This window comes from Nelumbo lutea, chromosome 1 (assembly GCF_056320005.1).
Source record: "Nelumbo lutea isolate HS-2025 chromosome 1, American lotus-T2T, whole genome shotgun sequence".
Lineage (NCBI taxonomy): Eukaryota > Viridiplantae > Streptophyta > Magnoliopsida > Proteales > Nelumbonaceae > Nelumbo > Nelumbo lutea.
The window spans coordinates 104629217-104647664 of record NC_142684.1 but is presented as its reverse complement, the minus strand read 5'-3'; the positions used below and the strand labels follow the sequence as shown (position 1 = coordinate 104647664).

The following is an 18448-nucleotide window of genomic DNA, read 5'->3' as shown; positions in this document are numbered from 1 at the left end:
TTCAACCCCAGTAGTTGAATTGTTGACCCTTGACCCGGTCATGGGCTATGAGTATAATTTAAATGCAAACTTTATAATTGTGCATTCAGTTGTCTGATTTAGTTTTATTTCTTTATTTTGGACACTTTTTTAGAATTTATGTGTATTCAAGGTGTCTTTTCCCACTATTTTGGCAAAGATGCCTTTTTTGGCCTTGAATCTCAAATATTAGCTTTTTTATTTATAAAAATTTAAAATCTAAAATAAAATATAAAAGAAAAAAAATATATAATTATATTATTTATTCAATTATATATATATATATATATATATATGACGGGTCACAACCTGGAGACGTGGAGAGAAAATCGGTTCAGCCTCACGCTAGATTTGGGATAAAAGCTTCTGCCCAGGCGTCCAAATTTCTTGAATAGGCTAGGTTGGCGGTCGGGATCGGATAGGCACAACGTTTTAAGCATGTTTAATGAGCACTTAGAAAAATTTTTAACTCCTATCCATTAAAATAACCCCCAAACTATTCTTGAAAAATATTAAAAATCACTTTTGACAGTCATCATGATATTTGTCAAGTGTTCATTAAACTTGCTTATAGACCCGGCAAAAAGTTGACCCAAGCCATGAATTTGACTCAACCCAACCCGAAAAAGCAGGGTTTGGGTCTCATATTTAGCTACCCGAATATGAAAAAGACCCGACCCAACCCGAAAAAATGGGTTGGGTCAAGGGTCAACCCGATGACCAGATTGTCAAGTCTAATTGGGATTATTTATGCATTGTTAGAAGTTTCCATTCTTTAATTTTTTCTATTTTGTCTTTACTTTTTATTCCTTACTCTTTAAATTGTTAAGTGTTCAAGTTTTTTATTTTATATTTGGAATTTTAAGGTTAACTCTTTTAATTTTGACATTTTTCATGTAATTTTTCTTTATTTTTTTAAATTTCAATTATACCCAAATTGACCCATGGGTCAATCCTAACTCGAACATTTAGGGTTAGGGTCTACCATTTGTCAACCCAACCCAAAATCAACCCAAAGTACCTTAACCCAACTCGAACCCGACCCACCCAATCCAATTGCCAAGTCTGCTTGCTTACTATATTGTGCTGATTAGATTTGGTCCCAACTGTCAGGCAATGTGACCCAAGGTTCAAAAAATCGTTACATATTCGTATCGGCTGATACGTATCGTTTCAGGACCTCCTTGATATGCACCACGATATATTGTATTTTCAAACACACCACCCCAGAACTAATAGTTCGGTTGCACCATGGTGTAGATCAAACCATACTATATTATGGATTGGTCTACATCACAAGGCAAAATATCATCAATGGTTATTTCTCGTGGACAGTCCATTGTTATCGTGGATATTTAGCTCCAATTTGTTTCTATATTTTTTGCACTACTTTATAGTGTGTCTTTCGATGCTTCGCACTATTCTCAATATATTACCGTTGCATTTAGGGCTCATCACTATGAATCATGTGTCTGCTACCTCTCTATCTCATGTTGAGCACTATTACTACTCCGAACACCCCTGCATCATTAGACCATCAGATGTAAGCTTGATTTTCAAAATCAGACCGAAAAATCGAGTACCGATCAAGTGATTGGTTTTGTTTTTCCCCAAAACTGGATTTTTGCCAAAAAACGTTGATTTGCTTAGCAAACCACTGGATTGGGTGGTTGAACCATTCGAACCGTTCAACGGTTTTGACCATTTTTTTCGTTAGAATGGTTGGACCGCTCAACCTAGGAGCCAGACCCCTGACCGGTTCATTTTCCAGGTCGGTTTTAAAAATCTTGGATGTAAGTGATTCACCTCTATTTTCCAATGTCATTTTGTTTTTATTTTATTTTTTTTTTGTGCAATATTTTCCTCTTGCCGTTTGGTTTCATTGGTCATTACAAGGCTTGCCACTGCTAATTTGTTGCTAGGTAGAAGCTCGCCATTGTTCACCATTTCCCATTGTTAGGGATGTAAATGAATCAAATCGAATTTGAACCATGGTATATCCAAATCCGACCTGACATTGTTCATTGTAGATTCAATATGATCGGATATGATAGGCAAGGATTTGAATTCAAATCCGATTGAGAAGTCGGATATTCAAATCTAATCCGATCCGATTTGTTTTCTTTAAAAAATAATAAATTATTAAAAGAAAAATAAAATATACCAATTTAAATAAAGAAAAACAAAAAAATATAAGTATTTTTAATCATTTTCATCATATACTTACATTTTTTATGAAAAATAAATAATATAACAAAATTACAAAAATACAATATTTATAAATAAATAAATAACACACACACACACACACACACACACACACACACACACACACACATATATATATATATATATATATATATATATATGTATGTATTATATATTTATATAAAAAATATATAACATATATATTGGATCGGATCTTCTCGGATCAGATAGGGGTGATCCAAATCCGACCTAATTTTTTATCAAATCCTATTATTCAACTCGAAGATCCAAATAGGGGTGATCTGAATTCGACCAAATATGATCAGATCCCAAATCAAATCGGATCATGATTCGATTCATTTGCACCCCTACCCTCGTTATCTGTCGTTGCAACAACTATCGTCACCACTGGTAAGAATTTATGCATTTGTTATTGTAAAATTAGCTAGATTTTGTGAGAAGCATTCCTAATTTCCCATTATTGTCATATTGTGTGCTAACCCATGTTGTAATTGAAATGCATGGAGTCATAACACAAGGTGTGGACTAAAATGCAATAAACCTTGTAGAACGCATATGGAGGTGTGTTGTGGTTCAATCCACATATTTGTCTACGGTGCAGAACAATTTCTCATCTATGCTATAAGACACCCCTAAACCGGCCCCCTGAACTGGTTTGAAAAAACATTGAAAGAAGTAAAAAAAAATATCGATTAACCTGATACGCCCTTATCGGCATATCGGACATATCGATATTTTGAACCTTTGATGTGACCTAAAGGCAATCTACGGAAACATTGGGCTGCAAATGGACTAAATCAAATTAGATATAGGGGGATTCAAATTTGATTTATTTATTTTTGAATTCAAATCGAATCTTATTCATTTAATTTATATTGGATCTAACCAAATCGAATTGCATTTGGATATTGAATAAATAATTTAAGCTAAACATCATCAAAATATTATATTATATATTATTTATAGAATGATGATGAATTTAAAAATAATTGTATGAAATTATAACACAATATTCAGACCAACTTAGAGACGCAATAAATCGAATTGGATTATATCAGGTCAGGGGTACATCCAATTATAAAACGGATCAAATCCAATTACAATTCAGACAATCGGATACCGTTTGCTGTATACAAGGAATTTTTTGAAACCATAATCACTACTGTGCACACTGCACAAAGTTCTTCGGGACTGTTATCACACACCTCTCAATGTAAAACGTTCTAATTTTAAAATTAATATTCATCGAAATTGATATTCTTGGTGTGTTATTAATTTCTTATGTACTTGGTTTATTTTCTTTCATTAATTTTGTAAAATTTGCAACTAAATACATCTTTTATCATGCAACGTATGTGGATAAACCCATATACAATCAGTTCTCAACTCCACCCCAATATACTGTATGAGTGTCTCAAAGATTTTCCAAAAAATAAATCATAATTTACATCAAAATCATTTGTACTAACATGATTTTGCACTAGTGCAAATAAATTTGCATTATAATCAAATACAGCAAAAAGGAAAATACCTCTTTAGGAAAAATTGCTTTCCCAGAGCTTGGAAAGCCATTCTTGAAACATGAACAATGCTTTAAAAAATGGCTCAAAATTAGATTCGTTCTATCTACTGGTTTCTGGGTCAATAGTTCGATCATTTAATCCAGAATTGTATTGAGTTCGAAGTGCCTCTTGGCCCTTACCGAAAAGAATATAAACTATTAATAATCAAGGAGCTTTTGAATGGCCGGTCAGAAGGATGGAATATGGAGGAGGTTCAATCTATCTTCCCTGATTATATGAACCTCATCTGCAACACCCCCGTCTAAAATGACCAACTGGATACTAACGTTTGGACATAAGTAGTCAATGGGATGTTTATAACAAAGAAATTTTATGAATTCCTTTGGGAGAACCATAACCTGAATTTCCCAACTGCCCATGCGAAATGGGCCAAATTCATCCAGAAGTTATATAAAAGTTTTACCAAAATTTAGGCTGTTCACCTGGAGGCTGCTCAGGAACTTCGTTTTATGCAAATCGGCGCCAGTGGTTAGAGGCATCATCATTCAAAGCATGGTTTTTGAATCGTCATTGTTCTGGGCAATTGGACCGTTTGATTTGGGAACCATCTAGGCAATTAGATCTGTTAAATTTCAAATCTGGTCGTTGATAAAAAATCGTTGAATTAATTAATGACCTGTTGATTTGGGCAGTTAAATTATCGCCATATTCAACGGTTTTAACTGTTTTTTATTTTTTATCAGAATGAACCATCCATTCGAACCAAATGATCAAATTATCAACCCAAAAACCAATGACCAGAACAGTGAATGCGCTATCTGCGAAATGATCTAGAAGATGCTCCTCACCTCTTTCTACACTGCCCTTATATTAGGGCTATTCTGTTTGCCAGTCTTTGGTCAATCGCAACCCCATAAGATGCTTTAAATTTTTTGACTAATAAATTTGTAGATAAATCTGTTCTGGAGCAGGTAATCATTTGGATTCTTTTAGCTTGGCACTTCGCTTAAAAGGCAAAGGAACAACTCTTTATTCAATGAAGAGAAAGCAATTGTGTCAAGAACTTTAAACCAGATCCAACAAACCCCTCAGGAATTGCAGAATCAAATCGAACTGGAATAGGACATAACAAACCCCTCAGGATCAGCCGTCACCTGTTTTGAATCAAACGCAAGAGGTTTCCAATCACAAAGAAATAAACTCTATTCATATAACTTCAATAATGAAAAACAAGAATCTTATGGCATAGATAATGAGTTTAAATTTTTGAGCAATTCTTCAAAGCCTAACTATCTTCTCCGTTCTCGGACGCCAAAGCTGTAGTTGATGCAATTGAAGGAACCTTGGACCACTTTGAATGGAAGCTGGAGCATTATTTGGAACAGTTTAAGAATCTTTTTGATTTCTTTGATTTTGTAAAAGTTGTATATAAAAAACCTATACCTCAGACTCAGACTCACTTTGCCCTTCTAATTGCCAAGTGGCAAAAATATGCTGATGTTTTCTATTACGGCTGGACCTTGAGCACTCTCAATACTTGTATTCGGATCTATAATCCGTTGGCTGGTCTATAAAAGTGCTTTCGTAAAAGTACTTCCATAAAAGATTTTTGTAAAAGTGCTTTCGTGTAAAAGTACTTTTTCAAAAATGCTTTTGTAAAAGTGCTTTCGTAAAAGTACTTTTGTAAAAGTGCTTTTATTAAAGTGATTTTGTAAAAGTGTTTTTATTAAAGTGATTTTGTAAAAGTGCTTTTATAAAACTACTATAAATGTGCTTTCATAAAAGTACTTTTTGTAAAAATACTTTTCATAAAATTACTTTTATAAAAGTGCTTTTATAAAAATATTTTTGTAAAAGTACTTTCATAAAAGTGATTTTATGTTGTTTTCAGTTTTGATTGATTTCAAATTGGACAAGGGTTTGACCTCATGATCGGATTATTGGAAATTTGGTTTAGGTCTAATTCAAACCAATAAGAATATAGACCAATTTATTTTGGTTTGGCTCAATCCAATAATTATAATGAACCATCCAAATCCGATTTGATAAGGTTTGGACTGGATTGGATCCAAACCAAAACTGGCCGATTGACACCCCTAAATATAAGCATTTCTTCAATCTACATCTATATATTAAAATGAAATGTGCCAAGTTGGCACTTTCCAAAGTCACTTCTCTTTTTTTTTTTTCCTGGTTTATTCTCAAAACTCAAAAGCACACATCTTTTTTTGGTTGTTTTGAATTTTCTAATTTTAAATCAAACAAAACTAGCGGTGACGTATGTGATGCACGGAGTGCTATGTTTCTACTTTTTTATGTGTAGAATGGTAAAAAAAAAATCTTTATTAGTTATTGAGCTTCAAAGTTTCCTTTTTATATGTCTTATATATTATGAGAAGCAGATAAACCAAGTGATGATGGCTTAGTTGATACCTTTATATAGTTAATTGTAGTAGAGACCTAGGTTGGGGCAATCGGTTACCTCCCATTGTGTAGCCCTATAAAGCAAAAAAAGTTAAACTAATGCATCAATTTTTAAACACCCATTCTACCCTTTTATACATTATTTTATATACTACTACTTGAAACTTGACAAAAACTTCCCTTCGGTCGCTTTCAATTTCCCATCCTAAACTCCACTAACTCAAAGACGGGTCAAGCCTAACCTTAGGGCCCGTTTGGTGTGTCTTTTTGGGAAGATCTTCTAGTAGCTCTAACATGCAAAAGACGCATTGAGCTTTTGCATGAAGACCTGAGCAGCCCGAAGCACGTTTGGTAGATGTGTGTCTTTCCACGTCTTTTAGCACGAGATTAAAATGTGAAATATGCAAGAAACTTCATTTGAAGCTTCCCAAAATCAGCCCAAAATGGGATTCTTGCGTCTTTTTTGGTATTCCATCTTTTGGCAACTAGATATTCCATGAACCAAACGGAAATAGACCAAAAATCGGTCTTCCCAACTTATAAACAGCTGAAAGACCACGCAAAAAAACACACCAAATGGGCCCTTAATCCCTAATCTCCCATCCCATTCTACCCTTTTATACATTATATTCATGCCTCATACTTCATCGAACTGGATAGTTAAACTGTAAAACTTAAACCCGACCTGTGACTGAAAATTCCCAGATCCCGACAAAATATCCTTTGGCAAACGGATATTGCCTTTGCACCCTTTGACACCAACAACTACTCCAAGCTACCGCCTTTATTGAAATCTGACAAAGCTACTTGTTTCCTATCTTCAATCTCTACTCTTGATTTGCTCATTTCCCCTTCTAATTTTGGTTCAGGAGCTGTAATCTCAAGTGTAGTAGCTGTAGAGTTTTGCCTCTACTTCTATGTTGCCTCTTCGTCCATCATTATATCCATTATGCTTGAATAACTCCTGTACCATCCGATACAACAAAAGTGTTGTTATTCTCGCCTAATCTTTAGCTAAATCAAGATTACAATTGTCTAAAAACTCACATCGTTCCACAAAATTCATTGCCCTATCCGGCTTGTGTCATAAGGTGAGCAGCAAATAATAGTAATCCACATTGCTCGCCTCCCTTAAAGCATCCTCCGCTTCAACTCTTAAGATCTTCATAGTGAGTGCACATCATGGTAGGGTTGGCAATCTTAACCCCAATCCATTTGACCCACTCAGCTTCACCCACCTTAAAACCCACCCATACCCACCCAATCTATAAATCTATTGGTGGGTCGATATGGGTCTAGTAACCCATTAGGGTCAGTGAAAAAGGGTTAGGGTGGGTTGGGTCGAGGATACCCATTAGGGTCAAGATGGGTTGGGTTGGGTCGCGCGGGTCAGGATGGGTTGGGTCATTCTATCTATACTCGCCAAATCTCAAAAAACAAAAGTTGTAAAGATTTGAACCTAAGCCTTAATACTAATATCTCATAATAATTCCAAACCACTATGCCATATCTCATTTTGTGAATAAAAGTGAAATAAAATAGATTTACATAATTTCGTGTTCACATGCAATTTTATACAAAAGCAATTTTATAAAGCAATTTTATGAAAATGACTTTTATGAAAGCACTTTTACACGAAAATACTTTTATAAATGTACTTTTACAAAAACACTTTATGAAAGTACTTTTACGAAAACACTTTTATAAAAGTACTTTTACATAAATTCTCATTTTGGGCTCGGGCCTAGCCCTTAGGTATCCCAAACTCGGCTCGAGCCCAACCCAATTATATACATTTATACATATATATGTGTATATATATGTATATATACATACATACATATTTACATATATATATTTGCATAAATACATTTAAATATGTATAATTTTAGAATGGGTTCATCAACCAGCCCGAGCCTGAACCTAACTCGAGTGCATCAAGTTACAGGACAGGCTGGGCTCGGGTTGGGAAAATTGGGTTTGACCTTGGGCTCGGGCCGAGCTCGGGCCTTGACTAAAAAAAAGAAAAGGAAAAGAAAAGAAAAATATGAACTTCAATTGGTAGTTAATACTCTCAAAAACGTTAGTGTATTGATCACCTTGGCTAAAAAAATTCATTTCAAATGAAGGATCCATAAAATTATTTATTGTTCATAAATATAATTTGATTTAATCTCTTAAATTAAATAATAAATCCATATATCAAAAGAGATATCAAATAAAAATGTAACCTAAATTTACAATATAATTAATGGGTACCAAACAAAATTGATAAATTCCCTACTTAGTAGTGAGTAGGGAAAAAATTATTTATTGTTCATTCTCTAATTATTTAAAAATGTAAAAGGGAAAAAATAAAAAATGAGGCTGGAAAGACATGCCACGAGAAGAACTTTGTCCAATCAAAACCGCGTAATGAATTTTGATGAATACCCAGCTAAATGCTTACCACTTTTATGATGCGGATTGACTGGTTATAAATTTTCCAGTATCATGTCTTCCCCACCAGCATCATAATTACGGCTGTTAGCCTGGGCCCCGGGGTGGGGACTGTGGTGGAGTCAAAGTCAAAGAAGAAGGGATATTTTCGAAAATCCAAGGTAAACCTTGAAAAAGAAAAACCTTAAACGCTATCACATAGGCGTTTATTCAATAAACGCTGTCACGTATCCATCACTTCATCGGTTTTTCTCTCTTGTTATTTGGTGTGCATTTAGAATAGCAAAAATAATGGACTTTGGTTTTTGTACACACTTACCATTTAGAAAGTTATTTTTTAAAGGTTTTATAAACCGTCAGGCGTTTTTCACTATTACGCTGATGTGGAGCCTAATGGCACCTAGTGGTGCCTATTTGTCATAAACGGTTGGCACCTAGTAGTGCCTATTGTTATAAATGGTTGTAATTATTACCTTTCTCAGTTTTGCAAGTAAATAAAGTACAAATGTTGAATGGAAAAATATAAACGAAACCAAACATGCACTAAAAAATGCAAATTCTTATTTGAATTTGTTTTGGGTTTTAATTTATTCTTCTTTATGTCTTAATTTACTTTATTTGTATTGCAATCAAAGAAAATGAGCTAAAGTTTGAAACAAAAATAAATAAGAATTTACACTCGAATCATTTGCACTGTCATCATCAGTACAAATTTGTTTGCGTTGCAACCAAATACAACCTAAATAATGAAACCTCCCATCACTTTTTAAAATACTAATAACTCCCCTATCTTAGTTATATCCAACGAAATCATTAAAAAACATCTTTTGTCCTTTAGGCTGCATTTGGAAATGATACAAGTGGAGTGTAAATCCCGGTTCACGGTAAATTTGCACTCTGGTCACTTTTGCTTGTGTTTAACAATATTACATTTATGCATTGATAAATGACAGACCAATGCATATTTACATTGATAATAAGATGTAAAAGTACATCGATAAAAAAGAAGTAAATTTGCATTCAAGTGGGCTTTTGATAAAAAAATAAGAATATGCATTATTAAAATTCGCATTCACATCCATTATAGCTAGAAGTCTGTTTGGTAAGAATGTAAATTTGTCAATGAAAAACTAACCCAACTTTGCAATTTATATGGACCGTTTTACACTTCATATTTGCATCCGCACTTATTTGCATCGTTTCCAAACGCAGCCTTATAAATCATTACAAAGAAGATGGTTAAACAAGCCAATTTGCTAGCTAAAGGGGTATCGCATCTGTAAATAAACCCATAACCCTTTTTTTTGCCAGGTATTGTGAGCTAGGAAATTGGTCATTAGAGATTTTATTCTGGGTATAGGTTAATTTGGCTTTAAATCGTAGAGCTCAAATTGTCAAATTGTCTATTTCGATATTTGATGATTTCCGTAATATATATTGACGGATGATGGGTTTGGCATTAACAATATAATATATGTTTTCTTATGTTATATGAAACCTTATAATCTTAGATTTTGCAAGTTGAACTTTACAATTTTAAAGATCCATTTGCAAAACACCCAAATTCTGGTTTTGTAAGGTTGTACAGATTGAATCTTCTTTGCATCATCACATCTTGCAAAGGTTTCAACATCCACTGGAAATATTAGAAAGTAGGGACACCAGATTTGTTTTGATATTTTTTCTTGCTTCATCATCATGAAAAGGGCAAAACTGGGTTTTCGAAAAATTTTAATATCACGGGCAAGCAAATCTTAACAAATTACTAACCAGGGGAGGTCTTTGTCCAATAACATTAACTAATAAGGTTTTTATTTTTATTTTTTACTGTGAATAAAAGAAAATAAAAAAAAGAACTTGTACAACTAAGATAAGGTGAAGCATAATCATCAACAAAAAGAAACAATTGAGCGCATCTCCAACCACCAAAAGGCAAAATCAGGTTTTAGTTCATTTGGAGGTTTCAGTATTTATGTAAAAATTCAGGGGAGATTTAAGTCTTTTTCCCTAAATTTGGGGACAAATTACAAAAGCTTCTCCATGCATTCAACGAATCAACTTTTATACGATGTTACATTAGGTGATGAACAAATTATTCGGTTATTCCGTCACCCATGGGTGACTCACCCGTGGGTGACTCACCCGTGGTCTGAGGTTATTAAGTTTATGATTACGTGGTAAAACTAAACTATTTTCATGAACAAAAATCTGTCTTTGCAAAATTCGGACAGAATTTGCTGCAGTAGAACACGACGGGTGACGCTCTCATTTTCCAACTTTTTTGCTCACGATCTCGAAGCTGAGACTACGGTCTGCCGTCTATTTTCCTCTTTTGCTTATTAAGGAGGCTGTTCTGTTCTTAGTTTTGTCTCCATTCTTATAAAACAGATTCCTTCCTTGCTTATTAAGGAGGTTGTTCTTTTTTTTTCCCTCGGTTATTCTTAAAGGATACCTTCCTTATTGAGAAGAGTTAGTTTTGTCTCCGCTGTTGTAAAAACGCAGAGCAGATGAGCCATTGTCTTCTGAAGATTCTAGTGAGCTGTATGAGAAGAAGGAAATAGACGAGGAATTGGAGAGATGGATTCAGTATCTTTTCTCAAGTTGGCTGCTAAGATCTTATTTGCTGGGTATGTTATGATTCTCATGACAAAATAGAGACACAAAATATTGAATTCCTCTCTCTGTCTCCTTTTTCCTTTAATTTATTTCAAGTTTTTGGATACTTTTCTATGCATCCACCAAAAGCAATTCAATTTTCTCTGGTGTTTTTTTTTTTCGTTGATTTGATGATGAACCCTTGATGGATTAGTTTTCTATTTCATGTTTTGCTCTGCTAATTTAGAAGAAACAGGGAATGAATTTGAATGGATTTTTTTTTTTTTGCAAAGTGATGGACTGTTGTTTTATTTTCAAATGTATTTCTGTTGTCTTCTTTTCAAAAGTTGAAATTTTATGTAGCATGCTGAACCTTGGATGAGTCTTTGTTCAGTTGTCCTTTCAATCAATTACTCTAGCTTTGATGGGTTCTTTTGTGTAAAGAGTAGTTCTCATTCTTACTAGGAGGCTACAAACCTTGGTTGGATCCTCTTGTTTTATTGATGTTTATATGTTCTTGTTCTGCAGGCCTGTATTTACTCTGATCTATCCCCTGTAAGTGGATTTTCCCTCTTATTTTGCTAATAAGATACTGAAATTCGTTTGCTCTACCTTCTGTTTTTGTTGAGGTTGTCTGAGCTTTCAAAATATTGGAGAGAAACTAAGAATTAGGATTACTTTTCTCTTGGATTCTTAACAGATATGCTTCAATCCAAGCCATGGAGAGTGGCTTGAAGTCAAACAATCGACAATGTCTCACATATTGGATTCTGTTTTCTCTTATTACACTCTTGGAGATTACGCTTGCAGGGACTCTCAAGAGGTAACTGTTTCTTTCTTAAGACTAGGATAAACTGATTGTTCTTTATACTGAATTTTATGTTTCACTTTTCCAGCTTAGAATCTGACAATTCAAATTGTAGTTTATTGTGTGAGATTTTTTTTGCTTCTGAAACAGAATGTCAGTTGGAACAGAATATATGTGTGAATATGTCATAAACAGATGAACATACATACAACATGTTTGGATGCCACATGAATGAAATGAAATGATTTATTTTTTATCCTACTTTAAATTTTAGAGGTGGAGCTATGCTTGTTTGATGATAAAGTATTAGGAAAATTCCCAATTAGTACCCTGTACTTTTGGGCCTAGTGCCACTTTGGTCCCCAAACTTTAAATAGCAAAAATTCAGTACCTGAAATTTCAAAACGTGCCAATCCAGTACCTATCGTTTAACCATCCATTAAGTAGCATTTGAAAAGACACAAACACCCTTCGAGTGTCATCTAATTTTCTTTATTAACCATCCAAGCATTGACAAAATAATGAACAGTCCTAAATCCTTGCCTCTTCTATTCAAGAAAGTTGGGGTCACCAGAATGCCCATTGAGACATGACCCCAACTTTCTTGAATAGAAGAGAAAAGGATTTGGGATTGTTCATTTTTTTGTCAATGTTTGGATGGTTAATAAAGAAATTTAGATGACACTCGAAGGAAATTTGTGTCTTTTCAAATGCCACTTAACAGCTGGTTAACGACAGGTACCGGATTGACACGTTTTGAAAGTTCAATTACTGAATTGTCACTTTTTAAAGTTTGGGGACCAAAGTGAATTTCAAATGCCACTTAATGGCTAGTTAAGGACAGGATTGGCACGTTTTGAAAGTTCAGGTACTTAATTGTCGGATTTTAAAGTTCTGGGACCAAAGTGACACTAGGCCCAAGGGAATTTTCCCTAAAGTATTTAAATGATTGGGTCTCTTTATTTTGAGGAAAAAATTACTTTTGGTTTGTTGACCGTTTGAAATGAATTCATTTCAGGTGATAATAGTGTAGTGATGCCAATGCCACTCACTTAAAAGTAAATTGAAATGATACCATAATACCAGGCATCCAACAAGCTAATAGTAGTTAGCTTCATTATTATATTGTCACAGTTACTACTACTAAGAAGTTTTTAGTTCTTAAATTATCACAGTTTTAACTTCTGCTAAGGTATTTTTGGTTACCTATGGACTGTTCCAGTTGCTTATTCATTTTCTTTTCTATTTCTGTTCTACCAGAAGCTAATTCATATACATTATTGTAGAAACTTGTTAAATCTCCTCATTGATCTGTTTGTCTTTACATGGTAGCTTCGAATTCTGGCCTTATGCAAGGGGAATAGCTGCCAGCTTGTTGGTGGTACCGTGCTTCGACGGTGCTTCTTATCTTTATCAACACTCTGTTGGAATCGTTTTTTATGTAAAGATGCAAATGCTTTACGTATGGTTCAAATTGTGGAAGGGCTTTGCCCCTAAGAAACAGGATGACTTCCTTGTTGCTGCGCAGAGATACATCAAAGAGAGTGGATCAAGAGCAGTGGAAAAGCACATCATCCACGAGGTAGAGCTATGAAATGGGTTTCTTTTCAAAAACTTTTCTGGCATGTTTTGGATGAATATCAAAGATATCTCTTGCATATAAAAGCTGTTATGTGAACAAGATTTCTCCATTTCAAAAACTTTTCTTACCAGTTCTGGCAGCATTGCTCTCGTCATCTTTGAGAGTTAAAGCATTGAGTGTTTGATGCTGAATTCTTGACAATTTTTTATTGCAGGGTTACTCCAAAGAGCCAGTCGTTGAACTTGTTTGGCCGAGCAGTTCAAGGAAGGCTCAAAAGGAATGGTGCTGTGCACTATGTCTAGTGAGCACTAACAGCAACCGATGTTTGGAGGAGCATCTTCGAGGGAAAAAGCACAAGATGAATGCAGAACTGAACTATCTCATGGGAAATGAATACAAGGACGAGTTTGCTCCAATGTTTAGGAGATTCAATGGGTTCGGTCCAGTTGAGGACTGGAATCAGTTCATAATCCTGAAAGTGGAATGGCTAGCTAAGAGCCCAGTTGCTAGACCAATTAGGTGGTGTAGATGGGAGAAACCCATGATGGGATGGACAAAATTGAATACAGACGGATCCATTGATAGACATAATTCTGGACTGGGTGGTCTGCTCCGTGATCACAAGGGTAACCCCATATGTGCCTATGTCACCAAGGCCCCTAGAGATGGGATTTTCTCACTGGAACTGTTGGCCATTTGGAGGGGTCTTGTTCTTGCTGTGGGTCAGGGAATAAAAGCTATCTGGGTTGAGTCTGATTCATTGAGTGCTGTGAGAGTCATCAATAAACAGTGGTCTTGTCCTCACAAAGCCACTAGGTGCTTGTACCACATCTGGGAGCTGCTGACAACGTTTGAGAAGTATCGAGTGTCCCATTCATGGCGTGAAGCCAACCGAGCAGCTGACCATCTTGCGAAGATGGATCTTCCCTTCACCGATGTAGTATTATGGCCTGTGGATTTCCCTGATCCCCTTGTTGATATTATCAGGGAGGATGCTGAAGGGATGGAATACTATAGGCTCTAAGCTTTGAGTTGGGATTTTCTCATCACAGAATGCGCCTCACGCCAACCACAGCACATCGTAGCCATGCATTAGGAACATCTTCCCATAGATGATAGCATCAAATACAGAAGATGTTCTCAATGCATGGCTGCAATGTACTGTGCGGTTGGTGTGAACCGCACTCTGTGAGGAACAAATCCAATCTCCTAAGCTTTTATCTTCTTAATTTGGTTCCAGGCCTCATCTTCAACTAGGCTAACCTGATAACATCGCAGATGTTCTAAGCCTGGACCAACCAAAACACACCTACTGGTTCTTAAGCAACGTTGATGGCCGCCTGCCGGAGGAGTTGTTTCCGGCCGGGTTGTAGTGTTTGTCCCGCTGATCCTTCTCTTCAGCGATCAGGATCAACTTTGTATAGTGTACATGGCAGCTGGTATGTGGATAATAGACCAAAAATCAACCAAAGAGAGGAGTCTTATCTCTCTTGGTTTTGGTTCTATAGTGCTTACTCTTAAGGGTCTAGCATGAGCTTGAAATATGCAATCAACATATGTATAATACCAAGTAATGCTTGTTTTATTTCTGACTACCTTATTTAGAAAAGTTGATTGATGTATCAGATAACTAGTTTATCATAGAAAAATGTACCATATTACATTGATCATTGCCTAAGATTGAGCCTGTTAATGCCAATATCAGAACCAGACAGTGAAGGGAAAAATAAGGAACTATTCCTTAAAAGAGGACTTGAGACCCAAATCTCTTCAACCGAGTTACACCGGGTCAAACCCACAGCACTACAAGGCTACTGCACCAGTATTCCTGCAACCAAAATTTAGCACCACAGTCGAAAGAAATTCAGAAGAAATGAAGCCTCGAATATTTTTAAACAATATAGATACTATATATTCTCAACAAACAAACAACAAAAAAAATGATTTCCTACAGTTTGTTCAGTTACTACAACCAAATCACATGAAAATTAAGCTCCCCTTTTGATTTCCTCAAAATGAATTTCCTGTTTTAGGCATGAAACTGCAGGAAAACCAAGCTGTATAATTTACAGATGAATGGGCAAAAGGGAACCCATATGGGTTTCCTGAGATGGCCCATTTTAATCTTGATTGAAGGCACTGAAAATGGCTATTGAGCCCAAGAACCGCTACCCGGTTCACACCAACTTGACAGGAAAAGGAGATAGAAATGAAAAACCAAACAGGGAAAGCAGAAAAAGGAGAAGCCCTGAAGAAGTGGGGGAAAGATGCATTTAATGACATTGTGAGATTGTAAGAAAGGAAAAAGGGTGTCGTCAGTGTCCAGAGACCAAAACCAGTGAGAAAGACAGAAACCCAGAGTTTGATTGAGTGTTGCAGTGGAAAACCAGATCACCTAGGCGGCCCAACCTCACAACATCTCAGCATTTCAGGAAGGAAATCCAAAATTATCGTTCCCCCTTACCAACCCAGTTTCTATATTGCGATCTCAGTAAATGTATATCGATGCTTGGGTTTGATTTGTTAAATACTAAGAACTTAGAGTTTGTTTTAAAAGACCAAACCACCACTCAGACAGTGCAGAAAACTGAAACCCCTCCCTTCCATTTCCATTCATTTATAGCCACTGGTACTGACCACTACACAGAGGCCGCAACTCACAAATACAATCACTCCCCGTCTCTTCAGAAACAAAATTACATTTCATGGTTAGGTATTATCACCTAATAAACAATTTCATTGGAGCTTGGGGCTAGGAGTTAGGTACATGCAATTAATATTGACACGTGGAAAAATGTAAACTGCCACGTGCCATTCTGATTTCTGCGACACCAACACTGGATTAATTAATTCACTCGCTGAAGGCTTCAGCAGTGAAGCAACTTTTGAAGTCATATGATAAACAGAAACCCAAAAGAACCTCTGAACCATATTGCTTCTGATCAATTACATACAAATAATATGGCTAAAACTAAAAGAATTCCTTACGCTCATTTCTAATTTTTTGTTCAATATTCTAGACTCCAATAAAACAATCCTGAGAAAAAGGTTATTCTCAGTCTAGCATTGTAGAACTTTCCACTATTTGAATAAAAAAAGAAACCCAACTTCCCCGTATGCAGTATCCAACATTTTCTTTTGCATTTTACAGATGAATGAAGAAGATTAGAGCTGGTTTTCTAATACCCATCATGAAGAAGAGAGAAAAATTCATGCACCCAAAATTTAAAAACAAAATGGGTGATTTTAGTCTTTGTGAAAGGTGATGAAACAAAACAGTAGTTTCAATTCTCAGAGATACCCTGAAGAGAATAGAAGGAAAGACAAATATTTCACTCTTAAGAAACTCAGCATGGAAAAATCAGAATAAAGACTTTGACTTCTATTTCTGGGATCAAAAGAGAAGAAACTCAAACTAACCTGTTTATAGTGGAGAACGTCCAAGCGCTGAAAATCTTTGCGTTCTTCTTCTTCTTCTTCTTCATTGCTCTTCTTGTTTCCAATGTCCCTGTTTTTCTCAGTATGCGTATGGGTCTGCTTGCGTTTCCTTTTGTCTGCCCTCTTCTCTTGTAAGTTGTACTTCCACTGCTCTCTATGTAAATAGAAAATGAGTCTCACGTTCCAGTCCTTGGCTCTTTCTTTGTAGGTTTGTACTACAAACCCACTGCAAACAAATCTCACTTTTTTGGCTCTTTTTATTAATTACACAACAATTTTTCGTTTGTTGAGTTTCGCTTATTAATTAGACAATTAAGCTGAGCATACATTTGACACAGTACAAAAGCACACACAAGTCTGCCTCTATGGTTGCAAATGACCAACATAGCCTTTTGGGTCAAAACAAACCCACATTTCAAACAAAGACTCCACTTAAGTTTGTTTAATCCAGCAACACTCAACTTTTTTTTTTTTTTTTTTATGAAATATCCAACAACACTTAAATGGGTTGGTTATTTTGACAGCTTTTTTAGGTCGGGGTTGGATCCAGATTGGCATCTGGTATAAGAGTGCAGGTATTCAAATCTAAATCGTAGATCCAATTAGACCTGCTATGAATCAATCCATTTTAATTTGGGGCCAACCAACTGTTTGGTTGAGTTTGGTAGGGAAAATTACTGCTATTGGCACTTCAAAATTTTCACTTGCTTTGTTTGGTTTCTAGGAAAATTAGTGAAAGGGAAAATTGTCGGAAAGTGCCTTACGTATTTTATGAAATTTCTTAGAAACAAACAAAACGTTCTGTTTTTCACTTATTTTTGATTAATCAAATACATCCCCACAGTAACCAAACTCTTTCTAAAAACTTTCTTTTTTATGGGAACTTGTGTCCATTAAGGGGGTGTTTGTTTTCATTTGTTTTTGAAATCATTACATCAGCACAAAAATAAAAACATTTTCTTGAAATCTATTTTTTAGCATGTTTTTGAAATCATCAAAATAATAGATTTTAAAACAAAAATAAGATTATAGTTTAAAAATTATATGAATTATGGAACATGATTTTAAATAACCAAATGAATACATGTGACATGTTTATTGTTTCAGTTTTGAAAACTAAAAACACATTCACAAACAAAATCACGATAATAGCGTTATTGGTTGAGATTGGATTTAATGTACAGTCAATATTAGTGAATGCACGTACTTGAACTCTTGCATTTATACGTATATATTCTTGTAAATAAGTCCTTCCTTTAGGCTATGTTTGGTTGCGGTGTAATTTTATTTGTACTAATACAAATATGCATGGGAGTGCAAATGTAAAAAATGCATATTCTTATTTAATTTTTTTTGGATTTTATTTTATTTTGCTTCATATCTTAATTTACT

At 35.1% G+C, this 18448-nt stretch overlaps 1 protein-coding gene and 1 long non-coding RNA gene across 2 annotated transcripts; one reads left to right on the top strand and one right to left on the bottom strand.

Moving 5' to 3' along the window:
- Positions 1-10696: 10696 nt before the first annotated feature.
- On the top strand, positions 10697-15296 carry LOC148876555 (uncharacterized). The gene is made up of 5 exons (XM_088963656.1): positions 10697-11260; positions 11757-11783; positions 11929-12051; positions 13369-13618; positions 13833-15296. The coding sequence occupies exons 1-5, from the start codon at positions 11211-11213 to the stop codon at positions 14640-14642; spliced, it is 1260 nt and encodes a 419-aa protein (XP_088819782.1). The 5' UTR covers positions 10697-11210; the 3' UTR covers positions 14643-15296.
- On the bottom strand, positions 15176-17241 carry LOC148876554 (uncharacterized). The gene is made up of 2 exons (XR_016104826.1): positions 17039-17241; positions 15176-15446 (listed from the first exon to the last, which is right to left on the bottom strand). It is a non-coding gene; the product is annotated as an uncharacterized LOC148876554 (long non-coding RNA).
- Positions 17242-18448: the final 1207 nt, after the last annotated feature.

Excerpts from the sequence above, each read along its gene's own strand:
- LOC148876555 (XM_088963656.1), top strand. The coding sequence starts at position 11,211 with ATGGATTCAGTATCTTTTCTCAAGTTGGCTGCTAAGATCTTATTTGCT. Across the intron at positions 11,784-11,928 it reads TTTACTCTGATCTATCCCCT|ATATGCTTCAATCCAAGCCA; the intron begins GTAAGTGGATTT and ends GATTCTTAACAG. Across the intron at positions 13,619-13,832 it reads AAAAGCACATCATCCACGAG|GGTTACTCCAAAGAGCCAGT; the intron begins GTAGAGCTATGA and ends TTTTTATTGCAG.